Source organism: Capra hircus, chromosome 4 (genome assembly GCF_001704415.2).
Source record: "Capra hircus breed San Clemente chromosome 4, ASM170441v1, whole genome shotgun sequence".
Classification (NCBI taxonomy): Eukaryota; Metazoa; Chordata; class Mammalia; order Artiodactyla; family Bovidae; genus Capra; species Capra hircus.
Window position 1 is genome coordinate 56,718,499 of NC_030811.1, and position 26,832 is coordinate 56,745,330.

At 33.6% G+C, this 26,832-nt stretch overlaps 1 protein-coding gene across 2 annotated transcripts in view; it reads left to right on the top strand.

Annotated features, from left to right (window-relative positions):
- The window catches only part of BBS9 (Bardet-Biedl syndrome 9), a 473,303-nt gene that overhangs the window by 213,951 nt on the left and 232,520 nt on the right, over positions 1–26,832 (top strand). For both annotated transcript variants that reach the window (XM_018047135.1, XM_018047136.1), the window contains exons 13-17: positions 3,673–3,775; positions 6,882–6,986; positions 9,085–9,099; positions 14,002–14,142; positions 23,737–23,832. In XM_018047135.1, the coding sequence (XP_017902624.1) occupies positions 3,673–3,775; positions 6,882–6,986; positions 9,085–9,099; positions 14,002–14,142; positions 23,737–23,832 (460 nt within the window). The remainder of the gene's footprint in view (positions 1–3,672; positions 3,776–6,881; positions 6,987–9,084; positions 9,100–14,001; positions 14,143–23,736; positions 23,833–26,832) is intronic.

Below are 26,832 nucleotides of genomic sequence, written 5' to 3' on the forward strand. Positions count from 1 at the left end.
GAAAGCTGAGTACCGAAGAACTGATGCTTTTGAACTGTGGTGTTGGAGAAGACTCTTGAGAGTCCCTTGTACTGCAAAGAAATACAACCATCTTAAAGTCCATCTTAAAGGAAATCAGTCCTGAATATTCACTGGAAGGACTGATGATGACGCTGAAAGAAACTCCAATACTTTGGCCACCAGATGTGAAGAAATGACTCATTTGAAAAGACCCTGTGCTGGGAAAGATTGAAGGTGGGAGAAGGGATGACAGAGGATGAGATGGTTGGATGGCATCATCAATTTAATGGACAAGAGTTTGAGGAAACTCTAGGAGTTGGTGATAGACAGGGGGCCCTGGCGTGCTGCAGTCTATGGGGTCGCAAAGAGTCAAACATGACTGAGTGACTGAACTGAACTGACAGTCCAGTAGGTAGGTGTTAATTGCTCAGTTGTGATACCTTAGACTGTAGCCTCTTTGCGACACCATTGACTGTAGCCTTCCAGGCTCCTCTGTCCATGGAGTTCTCTAGGCAAGAATACTGGAGTGGGTAGCCATTCCCTTCTCCGAGGGATCTTCCTGACAGGGATGGTACCTGGGTCTCCTGCATTGCAGTCAGATTATTTACTGTCTGAGCCACCAGGGAAGGATTACTATTAATAAAATATTTAAATTATATTCTATTTATTTAAGGAATAGTCATTAGAAAGAATGTTGTCTGTAGTACCTGCATAGTTCTTCCTGTAATTACCATTAGGGTTTTACTAAAAAGGTATTATGAATTTTAGAATAAATCTGTTCTCCTAGTAAACACATTTTCTGCTCTACTAACTCTACGGTGTGCTTGTGTGAATGAATGACACAGCCTGTGCGAACCAAGCTTGGAGCCCTGCTCTGCAGTTCCAGGGTGACCTCATATAGCTTATGGCAGAAACCTGTTGGGGGTTTATAGCAACCTGCCAATGCCAAGAGGCACCCAACGTCTCCTTTGGGGACTGACCAGAAATCGGCAAAATGTGTGGACCGAACTCTCCTTTCTCAGTCAAATTTTCCGGTCTCTTTGACCATTTCATAACTTCATGGGAATTAGAGGTACTAACCTAATCTGTCGGATCATAGACTTTCAAGGGACTTGTGATCTATGCTATTACTGTGTACTGTTATGCAGATTTCCTCCCTTACCCAGGGCTCATAAAGTGAAAATCTGAGGGTTCATTGTTCATTTGCTGTGTTTATTGTATTTATTTTCATCAATTATTGTCCTTTAAAATTTTTACTTTGTAAGTCAAAAATTTTGTGTTTATTTTTAAATGGTACAGAATACACACATCAGGTAAAATTAATACATTTACTGAATCTAATTGTATATGGATAGTGTTTGTAGGCCAGTTATACTTGTATATTATTTTTCTATCTGTAACTTGTATATATATGTGTGTGTGTATATATATAATTAAGGTATAGTTGATACATGTCTTTTACCTAAGAGAAAATTAAAAATGTCTTTTCTTAAAAATTAAGTATGCCCTTGCTTGTGCCCAGTCACTAAATCATGTCCAGCTGTTTTGTGACCCCCTGGATTGTAGCCCGCCGGGATCCTCTGTCCATGGGATTTCATAGGCAAGAATACTGGAGTGGATTGCCATTTTCTTCTCCAGGGGATCCTTCCAACCTAGTGATCGAAGCCAGGTCACCTGGATTGGTAGGCAGATCTTTATCACTGAGCCACCAGGGAAGCCGTGCCCTTGCATTATGCTAATTAGTAGTGAAATGAATCTGTCTCGTATACTATAGAGGCAAGACTGAATTGCTCCAAGGCAAAAAAGCCATGTAGAAGAGAGCTTCTCGATTCTGGTTGTACATAGGTCTTACCTGGGGAACTATTAAGAAAAATACCAATACCCAGGTCTGCCCCCTGAGATTGTGACTTAATTGGTCTAGCAACACTACTGGGCTAGTGACTGTAATAAATCTGGCTTACCATGTGGATAAACTTAGCCAACGGAGATGATTCAAAGAGGCTGGGATGTTTAGGAGACAAAATCCAAAGAGAGAATGTTCCCAATGGAAGCCAGATCTTTAAGCTTTTTCTTTGATTCCCTTAGCACTGTGGTCCAGCAAAGATCTTTGGGCCTGATGAATTCTGCTAATGTTTCTCTTAAGGGGGAGTGAGAGAAGTCCTGGCCTTCTCAACCCATACTCACCCTATTTCTGAGGTAGTCTATGACCCCAGAATTCTTACCTATTAATTCTAATTGGAATGGGAGGGTTTTCTTAGCATCATCAACCAAGAGCACCAGTTTGGAAATACAGCCAGCTTAGAAATGTAGTCAATTAGTCAATATTGCCATTCTTTGATGTTTTCTGGAGTAGTTATGTCAGCTATTTTTGCTGTTAAGCCATAGAAGAAAATATAGAATTTAAACTACATATGTATTTAAACTAGTAAATACCTACCTAGTAAGGAAATCTTTAGAGAGCAATTAACTTCTGAAAAAGGTGATATACTGATACTAGATAAAATGAATAATTCATGATGCCATATCTGTAAAGAAGGATTAACACATATAATATTTTAAGACGTAATTATTCACCAGATATGAGGGAAGATTTTTTGGGTCTGCTATTGATAGAACATTTTTAATACTTTTATTCAGTTATAATTCACATACTATGCAATTATAGGTCCATAGGGTCACAACGAGTCATACACGACTAAAGTGACTTAGCATGCACACATGTGCAAAATGATCACCACAATTTAACTTTTGAACATTTTTGTCCTCCACGCCACCCACCCCCCCGGCCCAGTAAAAACCCTGTATTCCTTAGCTGTTGCTTTCTTTTCTCTCCACACCCCCACCTTCAATCCTACTACCATCCCCAAGCAGCTGCTAATCTATTTTCTGTCTCTGTAGATTTGCCCACTCTGGATATTTCATATAAATTGCACCAAATAATATGTGGTCTTTTTGTGACTTCTTTCATTTAACATATTAATAATGTAGTGTACCCATGTTGTAGCATGTATCAGTACTTCATTAGTTTTATTACTGAATAATATTTCACTGCATGGATATTCCATATTTTGTTTGTCACTTCATCAGTTTATGGATGCTTGGGTTTTTTCTAATTTTGGTTATTGTGAATAATACTGCTAATACATGTGTACCAGATTTTGGGTGGACATTTGTTTTATTTCTCTTCATAAGGAATTATGAGGTTAAATGATAAATTTATGTTTAATTTTAAAAGAAACTGTCAGACCTTTTTTTTTGATCAGCTATACCGTTTTACATTTCCAACAGCAATTTATGCAGCTTCTTGTTTCTCCACATTCTTGGTAACACCTGTTTTTACCTTTTTGATTATAGTATTTTAGTGGATGTACAGTAGTATTCCAATGTGGTTTTACTTTGTATTTCATACAGCGATTTTCAACATTCTTTCATATGCTTATTGGCTATTTGTATATCTTCTTGGAGAAAAAGTCTGTTCGATTCCTTTGCCCAGTTTCTAACTGGGTAGAACTTTTTAATCTACTGCTTATGTTACACATTATGTTTTGTGATAGCTCATTTTTTTCTTAGATGGTATTTCTCTAATTATTTGTTATTTTTTAAGTAGTTGTAGTATTCTATCAATTTGGAAAGCATATAATTTTCTGTTAATAGCAATTTCTATCTTCTCAGGTCACACTGAAGAATCGAGTAGCATTGCAGAAGATCAAATTATCAATCTATGTGCAACCACCTTTAGTACTAACTGATGATCAGTTCACCTTTGAATTTATGGGTAAGTGTTTTCTTTTGGCTGAAAGTCTATCATGGTGTGAGGGTTTTTTTTTTATTAGTAGATTTATTTCATGGCTGTATTTCTTATCCGAATATATCAGGTATTTTCCTGAAATCGTTGTGTTGTTTTGCTTATATTTCCTCTCTAAACATCAGTCATGGACATTCAATGAATGGCTGTTGAGCCATAGTAATTACAGTTTTCAAGCAATTTTCTTAACTAAATGGACCTGCAATTGTAATTAGTTACTATATTTTGAAAGAATTTTTAAATGGTGTTTCTCTAGTGAGCTATTTGTTGAGTCACTAGAAAATGTATTTATTGGCTTTGGAGTGTGGCTTGAATTTGAATTTTGGCTCTGACGCTCAAGGGCTTCCCTTGTTGCTCAGCTGGTAAAGAATCTCGTCTGCAATGCGCAAGACCTGGGTTTGATCCCTGGGTGCAGAAGATCCCCTGGAGAAGGGAAAGGCTACCCACTCCAAAATTCTGGCCTAGAGAATTCCATGGACTGTATAGTCCATAGGGTTGTGAACAGTCGGACACAACTGAGTGACTCACTTTCCAACGCTCACTCAGTGTAACCATGGGCAAGCTGCTTTGGTAATTAGATGGAACCTCAGTGTGTGTTTTTTTTTTTAATCTGCAGAAAGGGGATAATGATATCTGTCTTGCAGAACTATTTTAATTTGAATTTAATCAGAAAATTGATTAGATTTAATTAGAAAATGAATCTATATAGGATATCTGTAATAATGCTTAAAATAGTAGGTAATAAATGACAACTCTTTGTAAGATTTATTTGTATAGAGTCTCTCTTACCATTTACATCCAAGTTGTCATTAGTTCTGATAAAATGATGTCTGAATTGTCTTTCAACTCTTCTTCTGTTTTTCTTTATGCCACTGTTTAGATGGGAACCTTATGTTTTACTCATAAAAATCAAGACCATCTCTTTTTTTTATTTCTTTATATAACTAACCTTTAACTGAGTGCCTGGCAGATAGTAGAAACTCAATAAGTACTCACTGAATCAGTGAATGAGTGGTTAGTGGTTGGGGTAAACTTGTAGGTGGCATCTTACTTTATCTGTAAAATTTTCACAGTACTTCCAAGTTGTCTTTCAAAAACATTCTGGATAATTAATGTTTTCCAGTTGAAAACATTTTATAGCTCTCTAATACATGTTGGAGGTCAAGTGCATGAATATGGAAGGCTATGTACAATCTGCTAAGTTGCTACAGTTTTAGTTACATCCATATCCAGTTCCCCCTTTCATTTTCTCCTGCAATCTGTGTTCTAGCCATGATAAAGCACTATTTCCCACTCCCAAATTCTCTTTCCCTTTGTGTACCTTTTTCTTTGTTCATCCTGTCTGTTCATCTGAGTAAAGAGAGGCAGTGGTGTGGAATGGTAGATAACCTTGTTTTGGAGTCAGTTCCTACCTCTGCCTTAACTATATGACCTTGGGCAAGCTTTTTGATCTCTGTCGCCATTTTCCTCATGCACCAAAAATGGAGATAATAATAGTGACCACCATGTAGGGTTGTTGTGAGGATTAAATGAATTAATCTCTGCAGTTCAGTTCAGTTCAGTTCAGTCGCTCAGTCATGTCCCTCTTTGCGACCCCGTGAATCACAGCACACCAGGCCTCCCTGTCCATCACCAACTCCTGGAGTTCACTCAGACTCAAGTCCATTGAGTCGGTGATGCCATCCAGCCATCTCATCCTCTGTCGTCCCCTTGTCCTCCTGCCCCCAATCCCTCCCAGCATCAAAGACTTTTCCAATGAGTCAATTCTTCGCATGAGGTGGCCAAAGTACTGGATTTCCAGCTTTAGCATCATTCCTTCCAAAGAAATCCCGGGGTTGATCTCCTTCAGAATGGACTAGTTGGATCTCCTTGTAGTCCCAGGGACTCTCAAGAGTCTTCTCCAACACCACACTTAGAAAGCATCAGTTCTTCAGCACTCAGCCCTCTTCACAGTCCAACTCTCACATCCATACATGACCACAGGAAAAACCATAGCCTTGACTAGACGGACCTTAGTCGGCAAAGTAATGCCTCCACTTTTGAATATGCTATCTAGGTTGGTCATAGATTTTCTTCCAAAGAGAAAGCGTCTTTTAATTTCATGGCTGCAGTCACCATCTGCAGTCATTTTGGAACCCCCCAAAATAAAGTCTGACACTGTTTCTACTGTTTCCCCATCTATTTCCCATGAAGTGATGGGACCGGATGCTATGATCTTCGTTTTCTGAATGTTGAGCTTTAAGCCAACTTCTTCACTCTCCTCTTTCACTTTCATCAAGAGGCTCTTTAGTTCCTCTTCACTTTCTGCCATAAGGGTGGTGTCATCTGCATATCTGTTGGTTATTGATATTTCTCCTGGCAATCTTGATTCCAGCTTGTGTTTCTTCCAGTCCAGCATTTCTCATGATGTACTCTGCATATAAGTTAAATAAGCAGGGTAACAATATACAGCCTTGACGTACTCCTTTTCCTATTTGGAACCAGTCTGTTGTTCCTCGTCCAGTTCTAACTGTTGCTTCCTGACCTGCATACAGATTTCTCAAGAGGCAGTTCAGGTGGTCTGGTATTCCCATCTCTCTCAGAATTTTCCACAGTTTGTGGTGATTCACACAGTCAAAGGCTTTGGCATAGTCAATAAAGCAGAAATAGATGGTTTTCTGGAACTCTCTTGCTTTTCTAATGATCCAGCGGATGTTGGCAATTTGATCTCTGGTTCCTCTGCCTTTTCTAAAACCAGCTTGAACATCAGGAAGTTCACAGTTCACATATTGCTGAAGCCTGGCTTGGAGAATTTTGAGCATTACTTTACTAGCATGTGAGATGAGTGCAATTGTGCGGTAGTTTGAGCATTCTTTGGCATTGCCTTTCTTTGGGATTGGAATGAAAACTGCCCTTTTCCAGTCCTGTGGCCACTGCTGAGTTTTCCAGATTTGCTGGCATATTGAATGCAGCACTTTCACAGTGTTAGGTAAAATGCTTAAGACAGTAGCTGGCATGCAGTGTATATCTAATTTCAGTTGTTGTTAATAATAATTGCCTAAAATTATATAACATATTATTTTTACGTTGCTTATAGCACCAGAGATGACTAGAACTGTAGGCTTTTCCGTTTATCTGAAAGGAAGTTATTTACCACCTGAATTGGAAGGAAATGCTGTTGTTTCTTATTCCAGACCAACAGGTAAACATACAGTTCACAAATTTATAAGCCTAATAATCACTTGTTTTAAATTATTGGAGTTGTGGGTTAAATGTTTAAGTGTTTAAGATGGTAAAACGCATTGTAAATATTATTAAAAGAAAAATATTATTACATAGTGTTAAATTAAAAATATCCATCCAAGTTAGTTTCATGTGTTATGAATAATTAGTGATGTCTATTCAGCTGATTTCTATATGTAATGTTTGATTCTATCTTTTCAATTAATAGTGAATATGATACTTTTTATTCTCACTAGAAAAGTGTTATCTAGTCAGACTTCATGTATTCGAGCTAAACAGAAAAGCCTAGCCTGAATTAGTAAAAATCACCATATAGGTTACTCTAATATTAAGGCAGTCTTTAGAGTTTCAGACACTGCTTTAGTGATTAAATAAAATTCTTTAGTATCTTACATGTTAAAATACGTAAGAACAGGTTATGTATTATTTCAAGAAACTAATAGATCAAAAAGTTCTCTTTAGACCAGTAGAGATCCAGTTATTATAAATTTCAAACTGGATTCAATTTTATAGTTTCTTTGTGTGTTTTCATATAGTGAATTTTTCATAGTAAGAGTTTGACAGTTAGTTGATTGATAAATAATAATTAGTCATTGCTTTTTTTTAAAAAAAGTTTAAATGTAGTATAACTGATAGTATATTTCAGCAGTGTTGCATTTGTGTTTTTAAGCATTTCTGTACAGTTGTCTTTGTTTAAAAAGCCTTAAAGTTGCCATATTCATATTTTTTCTATTGATATCCACTTTGGTTGCTTAGCAACATTTTTATGTAATTGTCACCCTTCCTACTGTGCTAATGAGGCACCTTGGCAATGTTTTTAAAATTGTAGTTCTTATTTTGTCTCAGTGAATTTTCTGGTTTATGCATTGACAACTCTGTACTTGGAGTTTTTTTTTTAATAACTTTAGTACATGTTTTCAAAGTCTGTTTCTTTGTAAATAATTTTATTTTAAATTATAAAAAATCATTTTTAGCCAAAAATGACCACTTTAACCTTTTACCTATATTTTCAAAATATGAGGTAGTGTAAATATTTTATGTTTAAGCAGCTTTGAGAAAGCTCGCTTCAGAAAGAAATATAAGACTTCCACAAGGGATCAAGAAATGATGGACATTATATTTCTGAAAAAAACATTAAAATGCTCAGTGAGTTGTGAAATAAAAAATAGGACATGTTGGCTAAAATCTCTAGGTAATTTATCATTAATTGGACATCTCAATAATCATAGGCATTATTATACTTTTTATCTTTGTTACTCCTTGAAAATATAGTTGTAGAGATTGTTGATGTGTTAATTCAACTAATTATTTCATTTATCTTTAAGGAAAAGTAGTTGAAAATAAATTTAAAATAAATAAATGGAATACCTAGCAAGTAGACAAAAGCTTAAAACTACGCTATAAAGTTATTAAATCATTTGGTGAGCTTATGGTTGCACATACCATTTTTAGCTATTATGCTTTTGCAAAGATGGAATTTGAAAGATTATAAATTATTACAAAAACAAAGAGCATAGACAATAATTGTTTGAAAGCTAATTAGAAATTAAAGTAAAAACAAGTCTATAAAAGTAAAAGAATAGTAAGACAAGCTGAAAAAAAGGACATTGTTCCATAATAATATCTACTAATTAAAGTTATAATAAAGCAAGGCTAACTGAAAATATTAATTATATATATTTGCCTTTAGCTCATTTTCTTCCTCCCAGATTCATGTAATGCTCTTGATGTCATTTACATATTGAATCTGGTGTGTTTTTGGATAGATCATATATCTTTACCTCTTTTTGACGCATTTATACTAGTATAACACCCTTTCATGGACTTGTGAATATGGAAGAGCAAATATATTATTAGATTTCAGTTATTCATATTATATTCTTCAGCTGTGAATTGGCTTATATTTATTGGAAGGCCATTTATGTCATCTGTATGAATCTTTAAAGTTTTAATTTATATTTTAAGCAGATGAGCATTAAATTTGTGCTGTAATTTTATGACATAATTTGTTGTATTCTTTCTCCCCTATCCCTTTTTGCATTGCCTCTGATGGATAGAGCGAAATCCTGATGGTAAGTGAAAAGATAATTTAGAATAAAATGAATTTCAGAAGTGAAATTTGGTTAGTAATTGAATTATGGTACTATCCCTTGAATGAATTCTTTTTATGGATTGCTGTTTTGACTCTAGCAACCTCTTTAGGGTGATTCAGTGCCTTGATTTGGCTACGGAGAAGAAAATAGATGTTTCCATAATAGATACTTGTCATTCATTATTAGTTGTTTCAGAGTCATGAGAAACAATGAAACTTCATGACATTTTTGAACAAAACCAAAGCTGTCATTGACTACTTGTGTCTGTAAGTTACTCGTGATTTGCCTGTATGCTCTGTTATCTTAGTTTACTTAAAAAGAGTAAGGATAACAATTCTGAATTCTAAATTGTCTGATTCTGTATACCCCAAAAGATTCACCTCTTTCTCTGATCAGAATGCCGTGTGTACTCATTCTGTGGGCCAATTTCTTGTTTTGTTTAGAATTTGTGAGGAAATATTATCAAGAATCTGACCCCTTGAACTTGCCTGGGTCAGTGTTGTCACTTTTTGTCTTCTCCAAATCCTTTGTTTATTACTTTGCTATAATACTTATCATAATATGAATTTCATTGTTTGTTCCTTAGGTCTCCCTAGTAGATTTTTGAGCTCTTTGAGAGTGGGGTTCAAGTCCCTGAATTGTGCAGTATTCTGATTATATGGGAGGCACTCTAAAAGTATCTTCTACTTTGATTATTTTTCTTTCTAGACACAGACTTAATGGGATGGTATGTCTTAGTTTATTAGCCATTTTAAGATTAATATTAGATAATATTAATTGGTAATATTAGATAAATAAAATACTTAATGGCTTTAATTACTCATATAGTTGTGGTACCAATAACCTGAATTGCATAGTGTCTGGAAGGTGAATATGTATTTATATGAGAAATATTTTAATACAAATAAGCTTTTAGCTTACCTAAAGTATACTTAAAGCATACTTGTCAAATTAGAGTTTGGGTTATTAAAAATATTAATAATATTTATATTTTACTTTGCAAGATTGCATGTAACTGATAAGATTTTGCAATAACTTTTAGAAAATTCTGTATTATTATTTAAATTATTTGTTTTGAGTTTTAAAAATTCTGTAAAGGTTATTATTGAAAGTAATTTATTCCCTTTTACTATAAATTCAGATCAAACTATGAGAAAAAAATCACAATATATGGAAATTTTAGTATTTCAATGCAAAGCTAAAGCCAGTTTGAATAATCTCTTATGCTGTATTTAAAAATTTTAATTAAGCTTCAGGAGTAGAGTTGAAATATTCAGCTTCACCTAGTACGCAAAAAAAATAATATGTTGACAACTTAGATCTTACTTGCACACAAAAGCTTCACATTTCAAAGACTGTTCCATTTTATTGACCTGATCTATTCAGACTATATTGCAGATAAGCAGTCCCGCTTTTACATGTGGAAAAAGAGAAGCAAATGAGGTTTTATGTTGTCCCATAAGAGTTAGTCTCCATTATTTCTGCATTAGCGTTACATGACATGGGCAGTGTAAAACATGACTGCAGATGGAGCACAGTACGTAGCCAGACATAACAGGAAGGGATCAAGGAAGTTCTGGCTACCAGACTTTGCTACTGCTTTCGGGCCCCTTGTTTTCAACACGAAATGACTCTAGCAGGTCCCTGGAAAGAGTTCTAAAGGCATTATATAGATGTGTAATATATAGTTATTCTACTCTGGTATATAAGTTCTTTTTCCTTTTTTTTTAGAGCACATTTTGGCTTCCCTCTTGACAGTGATACTGGTCTCTTGGGTGTGCCAGGGGTAATTAGAATTCTCTTTCTGGAAAAACTGTTCTGTCAGGAGTGATTTTGATGTGAATTTTGTCTCTAAGTGTTAAATAATTTTGTGATTAATTGCACCATTGTACTTGTGACTGTCCATTTCCTCTAGTAAGCTAGCAGGGGAAGTGTTTGAAGGAGAGGTGATTATATTTGCTAAAAAACTGTAGAACAAAGTCAGTCTGATGAGTGAGTAGGCCAATATTTGCGTATTACAAATGACCAAATTTTCTTCTCTCTCAGCATTATACTCAGAGAGTTGAATAAGCCAAATAGCCTGTTTTGCCAACAAAATATTGCTGATGGTAGACAATTAGGGCAAGTTAGGCTCTTTCAACTAAGCTGAAACCTACCCTACTAGCAACTTTGGAAAGTCTTCAAATACATATAATTTTTTTTATTTCCTTATTATAGATACACATATGCATACCCTCACACATATCTCTACACATCTCCAGCTTCAGGTTCTTAGGTACAATTATAGCCTGAAGAGTAACTGGTAGACAAATTTACATTTCAAGTTTCTTAAGAAAATGTAAACCTCAGTAGAAATGTGCCTCTGATAAACCCCATGTTTAAATACTAGACATTATATTTTGAAATGTTTAGGTTTTAATTTGATGGGAAGTATTCTAAAATACTGGTTTTGTAATTTTTATTTTTAAAGATTTGGTTTTCTTAAACTCATTTCTAAAGGATTTCATATTCTTTTTTTCCTTCCCTAATGGTAAAACTTCTCAAGCTGCCATCATTTAAAAAATAGCCATAATCATTTTATTAAGTATGTGTCATCATTTTTCAAAGTAATGTTTTCCAAATGTCCTATGAAACAGGTTTACAATTCTTGGAGAGAAAAGAAATTCTGGAGAGGTTCTACAAATCTTAACAACTGCTGACCATTGCCCTAGTGTGTGATATTGTCATTAACTGACTTAACTGAACTGTGAATTGAGTTATAATGTATTACCCTTTTTGGGTTTATTAGTGCTTGCAATCCATTTGCTTCAATTTCTGAAAACATGTATATACCACTAGTTTCTTTAGCTCTGGGTTCTTGGAGATTTAAGGCAATAATCTTCAAATATATATAAGTAATGTAAAGCTAGCGTTGATCATGATTAATTTTGTTTTACCACAAATTCAAGCAGTACCTGGTCCAAGTGAAGCTGAGCCACAGTTTTAGCAGTATAATTTTAAAAGAGTGTTTACAGCTAAATTTTATTTGAACAATTAGCTCAGACTTGGTTGAAAGTACATAGATGATAGCTTCTCTTTGTGCATGTACAGAATTGTCAGAAAATGAAGTGCTTTTTCCCCCATTACTCTATTCATTTAAAATGAAGGAAATGGCAATAGGCTTCAGTTTCCTGGTTCTTACCAGATTGCATCTATTAATTGAGGCTGTAATGTATACATTGTAGAGGAAGCATATTAGCAGGCATATTTTCATAATTTGGGGATGTATGGAATATATGAAGTTGGAAAGAATAATACTTTGTGATATTTTTTTATGGTGATATTGATAGCTGTGGTTTGAGCAGTAGCTTAGATCATGTTACCATAATATTTTGAGTCAAAACATTTCATCACTGTTAAGTACAAATACACATGCCTCTAAAACCTCACAAAATGTCAGGAAATAATACCCTGGGACTTTTCTGAAGAGACACCAGTTATAATTTGCATCTAGGATTCCAGGAGAAGTGAATTTAACATCTGTTGGTTATGAGCAAAAAATGAGCTATGTAAAATTTGATGGATAATAGATTATATTGAAGAGAATGACAAATATGCTCCACATGCTCTGAAAAAGTATTTAATTGACCTCATATATCAATATGTTTGCTATTTTTGATGATATCTCACTATCCTTGTGAATAAGTAGTACTGAAAAGCATACTCCCAGCTTGGTTGTAGAATAAACCACACAACTCCAATTGGCATTAACAGAATATATTGCTAATTCTAGGAATCCTACTTTGGGATCATGTCTCTAAAATTTCCTTCTTCTGCTTTCCTATTTTTAAGCTGCTCTCTGACTCCACTGTAAAAGGAATTAAAGTGTGGATCCATTAGATAGAGTAGAACATTTTAAGTCTTCCCTTTCTCTACAGCAGTTTACCAAGATATAGGTTTCTGTATATTATTTTTTATCCTATCCAGTCAAAAATAGAATCCTAGATTAAAAGGAGAGAAAACTAAATTTGTAGAATTGCTTTGCCTGATTTATTAGTAGAGAACCTAGTTTGCTTTGGTTTAAGTTTCATTTTTTATAAAAATATTAAAAGGAATAGCTTTTAAAAACTTTAAATTCTGATATAAAAATCTTCATTGTTATTTATTCATGAAATTGCCTATTTCAATATGCTTCTATACTTTCTGAAAAAATTTGAGAATTGAGTGACTGTAAACCTTTCAGAATACTGTTTAAAAGTGATATGTAAAGTTAAATGAATTGGGAAAAATTAATTTGTATGAAAGTAATATTCTTAATGTTGATATGTAAAATGACATGAAGTTTATTAGAACTTCAGTAGGAAACATTCTGCTTTCATGCTCATAATTTATTGCAAATTGTTAATTGTACTTTGAATATTCAGTAAATAAAAAAGCTAAAGATTAAAAGATTGGGGAGATAGAGAAATGATTAGATATGGTCATACAGAGTATTCCTGATATAAACTTCATATTCTTTGCTCATTTTAGCTGATAGTCTCGGATTAGGACCAGAGCTTTGAAGGTCTTAAAGACAGTTTAGTAATTGAATATAACTGCATATAATGTTTTATATAACATTCAACTGTGAATTTAAAAAAATAATATTATTATTAAAGGCAGAGCTTACTCTTATGCTCCTTTTTAAGATTTTATTTTTGTCTTGTACCTTTGGATAATAATGTAAATACATAAATTATGATAATGCTTTCCAGTTATTTCAGTTGTGCTAGATGAAATGGTCAGGTAGCAAACATTTAAACTAAGATATGTTACTACCATGTACTACAATTAGTGAAGTAATACAGTTTTTTTCTTATTTGTCAAATTTATGAGTATATATTTCTCTCTTTTTAATTTCAGGCATTCCTCGAGTTAGCCAGTGTAAGTTTAGACTTCCCCTGAAATTAGTCTGCTTACCAGGCCAGCCTTCAAAAACTGCAAGCCACAAACTAACTATTGATACCAACAAATCTCCAGTCAGTCTTCTCAGTCTCTTTCCAGGTAGGACTTTTGAAGTAACATGCCTGTAACATCAGAAATGTTAAGAATTTAGAATGGAATCCTTCATCAACAGGTAATGATAGGGTAATTATCAGATAATTGTTAAGTCAGAATATAAAAATACCTCAAGGGTTTTTTCCTCTTGTTTGCCTGTTCAAAGGCGAATGACTTATATCAACAAGGTAATAAAGTATACCTTTTAAGTTTGATTAGAATTATTATAATCATTATTTTGCTTCAGAATACAGAAATGAAAACATCAAATGTTTCTTTTTAGACCGTGGGATCTTCTGGCTTGGAATGTAAATATTTATTATTCATCTTTACTGTAGGTTTTTGAATATATCCCTTTTCTGAGCATATAAATATTTATTATTCATCTTCATTGTAGGTTTTTGGAGATGTACCTTTTAAAAGTATATTCTTATGCCTCTGAAAAGTAATCTCTTAAGTAGATGTTTGTGATTCCGCTGTCATTAGCAGTTGAAAGGGACAGTGTTCATTCTCTGCCTCTGATGTTTTAGAAGGGGTTTCATGTATAAAGCTTGAATATCACAGTGAACATTTGGGGTAATTTGTGAAGGTGTGACTTTCTCCAGGTGTTGGTTTTTCTTTTTTGAGTAAGTTAGAAAAGAGAGAAGCACTGATTGGATCAAACATCTTTAGTTGCCAGGGTTTCTAATGTGTCATATCTATTAACTTTCTTGGTGATGAGGTGGAATTAAAAAAATATCTGGGAATTAAATCAACCCTTTTAAATCCATCATTAAAATTCAGCACTGTTGACTGTAAGATGCATCTTCACTCTTGCATTAGTGGATAGGATTTAGAATACAAAGTATTTCCCACAAGGTTTAGAAATTTATGGTAAGTCAACTTTTGTGTTATTAACTACTTAAAGTGATTAACATTTACTTTTCATTAATTTGAAGTCTTTTTTAAAAGCCTTATTTATATATAACTCTGTGAAAAATCTCCAAGATGCTCTTTATTACACTTAATCTATTCTTTAGTTCAAATGAATTTGAGTGAATGAGCATATGTGTGTGTGCTTGTGTGTCTGTAGTTAGCAAGTAGTTTTGTGCCTTTTGGTTTCTTATTCCCTTCCCTTCTCTCTCTTCTAGTCAATTTTCTTGTAACAAATTTGGATTATAAAAAGGACAGAGTCACTGCTTTTGTAGCATCTTATACAAACATACTAGTTTGTCTCCTATCCTGGCGATATAAATTGTATATGCTGCATGCTGAATTTATTAATATCTTTGAAAAATGTTTAAGACTGGCTTCTGAGTGGTTGATCTTTACTGTAGATGGCTGAAACCAATAGAGATTAAATAAGAATGCATGCTTTTGACCAGAGAAGGAATCTCTGTAAGCTCTGGTTGGATAGAAGTACTAAGGAAAGCTTAGATAGCTCATTCATTTCTGTTCTGATTCTGGACTTAGTTGTTTTGATGTGTCTTAGGTTCATCAGCATATATTTGCATCTTATTCATTTTAACAATGGGACTCAATGACAAATTTTAAAAAATTTCCCCTAAGATTCAGTTTATGAATACAGCATGTTCTCTTTTGAATTTCCAGATTTGTATTTATATTAAAAATACTGGAATCCTGTAATTATTTAACATACATACTCTTGCTACTTTTTTACTTTACATAATATATTCATTTTTGCTATATGTGACTTTTATATGTTGATATTAAAGTTGCTATTGCAAATTTATTTTTTATTGGAAATAAATGAATGCTCTTCATAGAGAAGAAATAAAACAACTCTTAGTCTACATCTCTTTCTATTTGTTTATTTCAATACTTTTTTGTATATTTAAAATAGCTTTAATTTTTCTGGTTACAAAAGATTTCTGAAATTTAGCAATGGATAACCAAGAAGAAAAACACAATAGTTACTGATAATTCTACCACCCAGCAGTATCTACTTACATTTCATTACATTTCCCTACTCTTTTAAAAAATATTTTCTCTAAGCATTTCATCCCGCCAAAGAATATTACTTTGCATATTGTAATAAAACACCTTTCTATGTAATTAGATTTTTGTTTTATGATTTTTAATAGTTACATGCTATTCTATCACAAATCTATACTATAAAATCATTTGCCCAGCATTATAGTGTTCTACATTTATGTTGTTTTTAGTTTATTAATACTGTAAATATATTATTACATCAGTGATTCTCTTAATTTATTATTATTTCTTTGATGAATATCTAAAAGCAGAATTACAGAGTCCAACAAAGGGTAATATATTTAAAGCTTTGCAAACATAATGTGAAATTGACTTTCTGAAGGGTTATACTAGTTAACTTTATCAACAATGTTTGAATGGAGGTGTCTGGTGCCCCAAATCCTGGCTAGTAGAGAATATTATAATTATAAAAAACTTTAATATGCTTAATGGCTATACAGAAAATATTTACATACATGCATATATATGAATAATTGGGTGATTTTGGCTAAATGTGATTTAAGCAAGATGATATAAATTTCTTGATCTCGATTAAAGAGAAGTCCAGAAGTGGGTATGAAAGCTGGTATGATGGTTTGTGAATATTATCAAAGACCCAGCTTTTTTTCTGTTTGCAGCGTACATTCTCTAGTATGTTGGCTTCTTCCATGGCAATAAGATAGCTGCTTTGGATTTGTTGTTCAGTCACTAAGTCATGTCCAATTCTTTTCAGCCTCATGGACTGCAGCATGTCAGGCTTCCCTGTCCTTCACTATCTCCTGGAGTTTTTCGAATTCATGTGCATTGAGTTAGTGATGCTATCTAACTATATCAACCTCTGCTGCTCTTGCCTTCAATCTTTCCCAGCATCAGGGTCTTTTCCAATGAATTGGCTCTTCGGATCAAGTGGGCAAAGTGTTGGAGCTTAGCTTCAGCATCAGACTTTCCAATGAATATTCAAGGTTGATTTCCTTTAGGATTGACTGGTTTGATCTCTTTGCTGTCCAGGGGACTCTCAAGAGTCCTCTCTAGCACCACAATTCAAAAGCATCAATTCTTTGACACTCAACCTTCCTTTTGGCCCATCTCTCAAAGTGGCAGCTCACTCCAGTACTCTTGCCTAGAAAATCCCATGGACAGAAGAGCGTGGTAGGCTACAGTCCATGGGGCTGCAAAGAGTCAGACATGACTGAGCGACTTCAATTTCACTTTCACTCTCACTCACATCCATACATGCCTACTGGAAAAACCATACCTTTGACTGTACCAGCCTTTGTTGGCAAAGTGATGTCTTTCCTTCTTAATATGCTGTCTAAGTTTGTTGTATCTTTCCTTCCAAGGAGCAAGCATCTTTTAATTTCATGGCTGCAGTAACTGTCCACAGTGATTTTGGAGCCCAAGAAAATAAAATCTGTCACTGCTTCCACTTTTTCCCCTTCTGTCTGCCACAAAGTGATGGGACTGGATGCCATTATCTTAGTTTTTTGAGTTTTAAGTCAGCTTTTTCATTCTCTTTTCACTCTCATCAAGAGGCTCTGTTTTCCCTCCTCACTTTCTGCCATTAGAGTGGTTTAGCTTAAGTCATCTAACTATAAGGCAGGAAGTAGAGGAAAGAGATAACTATGGCAATAACATAGCTTTTATCAGAAAGGCATGTTTCCATAAAGTTCATAGGAGATTTGTACTTATGGCTCAGTAGCCATAATGTTGTCACATGGCCTCTTCTACAGTAAAGGGGGCTGAGAACTAATGTAGATGGGCTAAGAAAAAGGAGGTTGGGAATAGATGTTAAATTAGCTGACATTCAGTGTACATCATGATACCAGAAATTTTACAGAAAAATTTTACTTAAATGTTATAACAAATAGCATGCTATTATAGCAGTCTTTTATGGTACTCAAATACATGGCTATCTTTGTGAATAAATTTGTATTTTAATATTAACATAATATTCTATTGTTTCCCTGGTGATTCAGATGGTAAAGAATCTGCCTGCAATGCAGGTGACCTGGGTTCAATCCCTGGGTTGGGAAGATCCCCTGGAGAAGGACAGGGCAAACTACTCCAGTATTCTTGCCTGGAGAATTCCATGGACATAGGAGCCTGGTGGGCTACAGTCTATAGGGTCACAAAGAGTCAGAAATGACTGAGCATCTTTCACTTTCTGTTGCTTGGAGGTACTGTGTACATAGCTTTTTTGTACTTCTCTGTTTTTCTTTGGAGGAATTCCTTGAGGATAAATGGCTGAGTTTAAGGATATGCACATTTGAAAACTGTATTCAAATACCAAAGTTATTTCCAGAATAATTATATGAAGTTACACACTCAACATTGGGGTTTGTACCGAGTAGCAGCTGGATTTAAATCTTTTAAAATTTTTGACATGGTTATGTGAAAAGTGGCATCTCTTTTAAAAATTTGCATTTCTAAATTATTTGTTAGCATAGAAATTTTGTAATTTTTATTAATTGTACTTTTTTTTAACATAAAGTTTTTGTTTTTAGGTCATAAAATTTAAAGTTTCATTTCATTTATTTTTTTAGTTTCAAATTTTCATGTTGTGCTTAGAATGATCTCTATTTTAACATTATAAAATACTTATCTTTCTTCTGGTACATTTTAATACCTTCTTTAATTCTCAAACAGTTTCAGTGTATTTTTTAAAATAAAAAACAACTTTATTAGAGTATAACTTATTTACATGTACACATGTATAAAGTGTACAATTTGCTAAGTCTTGATGTTTATGTATACCTTTGAAACCATCCCTACGATCGTGATGCTGAAAGTATCCATCACCCCAAAGAGTTTCTTTGTTCTGCTTTGTTATCCTTTCCCCTCCATCCCCAGGCAACACTTGTTTTCTTCCTGTCACTATAGATAAGTTTGTATTTTCTAAAATTTTGTAAAATGGAACTATTCAGTAGGTAGTCTTTTTTTTGGTCTCCCTTATGGACTTCCCTGGTGGCTCAGATGGTAAAGCATCTGTCTACGATGTGGGAGACCCGGGTTTGATCCCTGGGTTGGGAAGATCCCTTGGAGAAGGAAATGGCAATCCACTCCAGTACTATTGCCTGGAAAATCCCATGGACAGAGGAGCCTGGTAGGCTACAGTCCATGGGGTTGCAAAGAGTCGGACACGACTGAGTGACTTCACGTTCACGTTATCAGATTATGTGATTTGCAAATATTTCCTCCCAGTCTGTGGTGTATATTTTCTTTCTTTTCACAATGTCTTTGGAAGAGCAGAAATTCTTAATTTTGCTAAAGCCCAACCTATCAGTTTTTTTTTCTTTTATGGATCATGATTTAATGTTATATCTAAAAAATTTTTGCCTAACTCAAGGTTATAAATTTTTTCTCATGTTTTTTCTACAAGTTTTCTAGTTTCATGTCTTGCATTTAGGGATCTTATTTATTTTGAGTTGATATGTGTGTATGGTGTGAGATAGGGATAAAATTCATGTTTTTGCATGTAAATATCTAATGTGCCAGTACTATTTTTGAAAAGCCTATCCTCTTGCACTGAATAGTCTTTGAAAAGTTGTTGAAAATCCTCTGACTGTACATCATTAGACTATATAAATAATTGGAATGTATATATATATATTTCTGCTCAGTTTGTTCCATTTATCTATCTTTGTCCATCATTATTTCTATATACCAAATAGTGTCTTGGGGCTTCCTAGGTGGCACTATGCAGGAGATGTAAGAGACTAGGCCTAGTTTAATCCCTGGGTCAGGAAAATCCCCTGGAAGAGGGCAGGGTGACCCACTCCAATATTCTTGCCTGGAGAATCTCATGGATGGAGGATCCTGGTAGGCTACAGACCATAGGGCCACAAAAAGTCGGACACGACTGAAGCAACTTAGTACAAAATACAAAATAGTGTCTTCATTACTATTTATAAGTCTAGAAATCAGGTAATGTAATTTATCCAACTTAATTTTTTTCCGAGTTTTCTTTGAAACTTTGATCTGTTACATTTTCACATGAATCTTAGAATCAGCTTATCAATTAAAAAAATGCCTCTTGGGATTTTGCTTAGAATTGGAATTGCCTTAATTTTGTAGATCAATTTGGAGAGAAACAACATCTGAACAATGTTGAACGTGGTAAAATTTGCTCCACTTATCCTAGTTTCTTAAGATGAAAATAGAGACCTTCATTTATTTAGGGCTTATTTTATATTTCTCAGTAAGAGTTTTTGTTTTCAATGTACCTATCTTACAAATCTTAAGCAGATTTATCCTGAAGTATTTAATATATTTTTATGCACTTGCAAATTGTATTTTATTTCAATTTCAAATTGTTCCTTCCTAGTACATAGAAATACAGTTGGGTTTTGTATACTGATCATGTATCATGCTACATTGTTAAGCCATTTATTGGTTCTACTACCTTTTTTTTTTTTAAGATTTAATCAGATTTTCTCTCTAGAGGATCATGTCATCTGCAAGTGAAAACACTTTTATTCTTGCTTTCCAATCTGGAGATTGTTTACTTTTTGCTTGCTTTTTTTTTTTAACCTGGGCTAGAACCTCTGGGATGATGTTGAATAGATATTGTGAGAACAAACATTTGGTCTTTAAGCATTAAATGTGTTTTATTAATAGCTGTAAATATTTTGTAGATGTCCTTTACCAGCTTGAGGAAGTTCTTTTTTATACCAGGGTTGCTGTGAGTTTCATTAGGAATAGATACTTAAGTTTTTCAATGCTTTTTTGATATCATTTGAAATATTTTATGTCATTTTTTTCTTTAGTCTGTTAATAGGTGGATTACATTGATTAATTTTTGAATATTAGCCCAACTGTGCATTCTTGAGATAAGTCACTATGATCATGATGTAGTTTCCTTTCAACAGGCTGTTGGATTAATTTGCTAAACTTTAGTTTATAATTTTTACATTTGTATTTATAAAGGATATTGATATGTAATTTTGCTTCCTTATGAGTTATTAATGTGGAGTTAATGGAATGAATTGGGAAATATTTACCTCTCTACAATTTTTTTTTGAAGAGTGTGCTGAATTGGTATTATTTATTGCTTAAATATTTGGAAGAATTCACCAGGGAAGTTTTCCAGACCTAGAGTTTTGTGTATGGGAAAGCTTTTAAATTACAAATTCAATTTCTTCAAAAGATATAGGACTGTTCATGTTATTCATTTTTTATTTAGTGTATTTTGCTGGTTTCTATCTTTCAGAAAATATGTGCATTTCATCTGAGTTGCTGAATTTATTGGCATACATTTGTTGATAACATTTTCTTATCCTTTTAACATTTGTAGAATCTGGAGTGAAGACAACTCACTCATTACTGATACTGGTAATTTGTGTTTTTCCTCTTTTTTTTTCTCCTGATCTGTTGACTAGAGGTGTATCGATTTTATCTCTTTCTGAAAAACCAGCTTTTGGTTTCATTTATTTCATCTTTTTATTTTTTGTTTTCTGTTCTTTTTAATTTCTCTGATTTTCCTCTGCTTACTTTGGGTTTAATTTTCTTTTTTCTAGTTCTTTAAGGTGAAAGCAGAGACCATTCTTTTTAATGTAGTTGGTTAATGCTATAAAATTTTTTCTAACTATTGCTTTAGCTGCATCCTACAATTATTAAATAATATATTTTTTATTTTCATTCTATATCAAATACTTTAAAATTTCTCCTTTTGTTTCTTTTTTTGACCCTAGTGTTATTTAGAAGTATGGTCTATAGTTTTGAAACTTTTGGGGATTTTCCGTAGAACTTTTGTTATTCATTTGGAATTCAATTTCACTGTGGTAGGAGAACATACTTTGTATGACTTTAATTCTTTTAAATTCATTGAGACTTATTTAGCTCCCCCAAACTAGGACAGTTTTTGTGAATGTTCTACGAGCATTTGAAAATAATGGTTTTCTGCTACTGTAGGGTGGAATCTATGAAATGTCAGTTAAGACAAGTTTTCTGATAGTGTTTTTAATCTTCTATATCCTTACTGATTTTCGATTTACACGTGTCAATTATTGAGAGTAGAGTATTGAAGTCTTCAGTTACAATTTGTTTATTTCTCTCCCTCTCTCTTTTTTTTTTGCATATCTGAAATTTTTGCTTCATGTATTTTAAAGTTCTGTTTTAGACATATAAAAGTTTAGGATTGTAATGTTGTCTTTATTATTATGAAATAGCCTCTATCTTTGTTAATATTCTTTGCTCTAAAATCTACTTTTATAATGTGAATATAGCTATTCCAACTTTCTTTTGTCTAGGGTTACAATGATATATATATATTCCCTCTTTCACCTTTAAGTTGTTTACATCTTTTATGTTTAAAGTGGACTTCTTATAGGTAGCATATAATTGAGTCTTGGCTTTTTAAATGCAATCCAGTATTATCTGTCTTTTAATTGGGGTGTTTAGACCATTTATTTTTAATGTGATTATTGAGATCATTGGTTTTAAATAGATTAGTATTCTGTCGCATACTCAAAGAGGACTCTGCAGATTTCTGAAGTTCTTTCATTGTAGTGCTATCCTCTCTCTGTCTTAAGAACTTCTGCCACATTGGCCTTTCCAGATTCCCAACTCTTATCACCTCCACTCAGAAAGAACGCTGGGTTGCTCTTGGGCTCCCCTTCCATGTGATGTGGCTTGGAAATTTTCTCTAGGTGGTCAACTGGGGCAAACATAGGACTCATTTTGTTTCTTGTTTGTCAGAGATGACTGTTGTTCATTTGCTAATTTCTAATGTCTTGAAAAATGGTTTGTTTATTATTATTTGGTTATACCCATTTTTTAAATTGTTTGTGATGGGAGGGTAAATTTGGCCCCAGTTTTCCAGGACTGATCATTTTGGCTAGAGTACTTCATAAATGGTGGTATATGCTTTCAGCAGTGGGTAAATAATATATTTGTCTCTTTTTTTGTGTGATTGTAATAGCTACTGATAGTCAATACTCAGATCCATTCATTCATTGGAAATTGAAAAATGATGGCTTTCAGGCTTTCTTCAAATTTTTAGCTGGTATATTTATGTACAAAAAATGTTTCCCTTATTTACCATTGATTATGTGATACAGTTCAATAGGGTCATTAGGGTAAGTGCTTGATTCCTTGCCTTTGTTAGTGATTTTTAAAATGCTCAGTTGATTCTCTAGAATTCTTCAATAGTGAGCATTTGGCTTTTCTCTTTTGTTTTTATTGTAAATATGAACACATGCTTTTAAGTATATATGATGTGTTTTACTCCATTGCAATTATTATCTTTTTCGATACTCAAATATTTTCATCTCTGGCCAGTGGTAGTCTCTTTAAGATGGCTCTTATGTCCTTTTCATATAGCTCTCTAGTCACTGATAGTTTTTTTCTGGTGTGACAGATATTCTAGGTTCATCTTGTGCATTTCCTGCCTCAGACCTAGAATGAACTAGTAGAAGAAAGGAAATTAAATGATTTTAGCATGTTCTTGTGAGGCATAAATTTTAGCAATTGGAAGCAACTGTGGAAGTTAGTTAATATAGTCCACACATAGACTTCAGACTAAACTAGTGCCATAAAAAGTACTCATCATCAACTAAGCTTCCTATTATAAATATTAAATGTTTGCCTTGTGGTTTTGTAAGGTGATGTTTTTTCTTTTCTTTGTAGGCTTTGCCAAGCAGTCAGAAGATGATCAGGTGAATGTAATGGGTTTTCGCTTCTTAGGAGGGTCCCAAGTTACACTTCTTGCTTCTAAAACCTCTCGTAAGTAAAGCCATGATATTATTGCTTTTGAAAACTTCTCTTAAGAACACTACATTACAGATCATTGCCACATCAAGGATTTCTATAATGGTGATGTTAGATATTGAAAACTAAGAGCCATTATTTTAGTCATGAAGATAGGGTCCTGTTTTATTAGCGATACATAACTTTGGTTTTGGGGATGAGGAGGGTTTGAGAGAGGAATTTAAAGAACTGAAAAATCATGTTGATGTGTGGCAGAACCAATACAATATTGTAAAGTAATTAGCCTCCAATTAAAATAAATAAATTTAAATTAAAAAATAAAAAAACATTAAAAAATAACTGAAAAATGTTTTTGAGATAGGTATATGGTAAACTAGATTTTAGGAGTTACTAGAAATTGGAGTTAATTTTTGTGTGTGTACATATTCTTCTAGCCTCCTTTTGGATATTGGCAAAGATGAAAGTGAATAACTTGTTGAGATTAATCTCAATAGAATGAAAAGTGGTAATTGTATAGTCAAGTTTGAATTTCAGATAAATATTTGCTTTATTGATTTGTTTGCTTCATATGAGAATAACTGTTGAAACTACTCAATGTACAACTGATTTCTGGTATATGTAGATAATGAAGCTACTAAGCTCACTGGGTTTTATACACTTTCTTGGAAATAAATTGTTAAGAGAGGAAGTTTTAAACAAATTTTAGGTACACTAAAGATATCAGGGGAAATGAATACATATATATATTATATATATTCATTCATTCATATATATATAAAGTCTGGCTGAGTACACTCCAGTTTTTAAAATTTCTGCCATTTGTACAATGACTTTTCACTTTCTACTTTATGCATTTGCAGTTTTGATTTTTTTTTATAATTAGAAAATATAGTAAAATGAGGATATACTGTTTTTGAAAAATAAAGATGTTAACAGCAGGAACATATACACATTCTTATTTTAGAAACTATAATGATGTCTCTGTCATAGCACCTTCTGGAATGTGTAGGTTGGTGACTAGTGAAATAGACTTGCAAACAACTAAAAATTAAAGAATAAGACATAAAAATCAAAGACAATACTGAGAAGAATGAGAGAATTCTGTACTTTTCATGGTCTTTTTGTGATTGGTCATGATTGTCGTCTTCTTTACATGGCATCAATTTGTTTTGATTAGTTTTAATCTTCAGTTAGATAATGGAATCATTTTCTAACATTTCTTTTGGTTAAACTCTTCTCTTTGGTTAAACAAAAAAAGCTGTTGCAAACATTTCTTTGGGAAATTGTACACATCTGTTTGATTCCAGTTGATGATGCTGTATGATGAATCTACAATTGAGACTATTTAAAAAAGGCATATTCTTTGTGCAAATGGGGATATTTATATCCTAATGCATTATATTTATTCCTTTTCAGATGAAATAACTCTTAGAACATTGTTTTTGCTTATAATTACTTTATCATTACCTAAATTTCACCAAATGTCTATAATTGATTTATTCATATTTTCTTAATATATGACTGTGAAGTGAAGTGAAGTGAGCTCGCTCAGTCGTGTCCGACTCTTTGCGACCCCATGTACTGTAGCCCACCAAGCTCCTCCATCCATGGGATTCTCCAGGCAAGGATACTGGAGTGGGGTGCCATTTCCTTCTCCAGAGGAACTTCCCGACCCAGGGATCGAACCCAGGTCTCCCACATTGCAGGCAGGTGCTTTACCCTCTGAGCCACCGGGGAAGCCCAGACTACGAATGCCTTGACAAAGCCACAGTACATAATGGAATTGGACAGGGCTATTTAAATAAAGAATCAAATGAGCTGTAAACTGAAACCTGAAGAGTAGCCATTACAATTCTCTGATGGTTTTTTTACTTCAGTGATGCCCAGAATTCTACCTAGAGAAAGTCCCTGGGAGATGAAAGGCAAAAGATATGAAGAAGGTGCTCTTTTCTGGGCTTGAGGCAGGTGTTGGTGCTCCCTACTGTTCTGTAAGAGTGTTCATCCCCAAAGAAGGAATGAAGTAATTTACATCCAATATGTGTTTGACATTTTTCTTTTTTATGAATGGCACGCAGTCTTTCATCTCAAAATCTGGATGGATAGAGAAACCCAACAAATGGAGAGAACTTAGTATTTTTTCTCTAACAATCAGCCAGATGCTACATGTATCATATATAATTGTCATTAGATCTTGGATAGTATTTTATGTGCATTTTAAAACCTGCTTGATATTCAGCTGATCTTGAAGTGTGCCATGTGGTAATTTTAGTTCAGTTTGGCATAGATCAGCCAGAGTAGACAAGTGCAGGCAACTCATTGTCTCAGGTATGCAGTCACATTCTCCGTGGAGCTGAATAGGTTTTTTACTTCAGAAAGTAAAGATTCAATGTAATTAGAGTTTATTGTATGAATTCTGAAAAAACCCACAAAGCTTTAGAGATAAAAATATTTAAGAAGAAGACAGCAGCGAAACTGAAAATGATTTCCACAGACCTAAACTGAAAATAACGCTGGTGATGGATATGTACATTACCTGGAAGATAGTAATAGATTTACATGTGTATGCATGAGTCCAAATTCATCGAATTGTAAATATTAAACGTGTATTTTTTATATATCAATGATACTTCTATAAAGATGTTAAAAATAACAAGTGGGTCACATTTTATGAGAAATATTTTTATAATCAGATTATAAAATATTTCCACATGGAACTCAGTTATTTAGACTGATTCAGCACAGTGGTATTTCAGAAGAAATATGCTGTTGTCTATAATTATATATTCCTGGCCATGCCACTTTCTTAAGATCCAGATCCACATTGTTATTTATTACCTCACACAGCAAACACTACCACCTTACTCTATCTCTTCCTTCCTGTTCCTTTTGTCTTGATGCTTTTCTTGATCTTTCTTATATATCTACTTTTATCTGTTTCTTTACTATATTTGTACCTTGCCTTGTTCTACTTGTTTCTTAAAGTGTTTAAAATATATTTTAAAGTTACTGAAGATT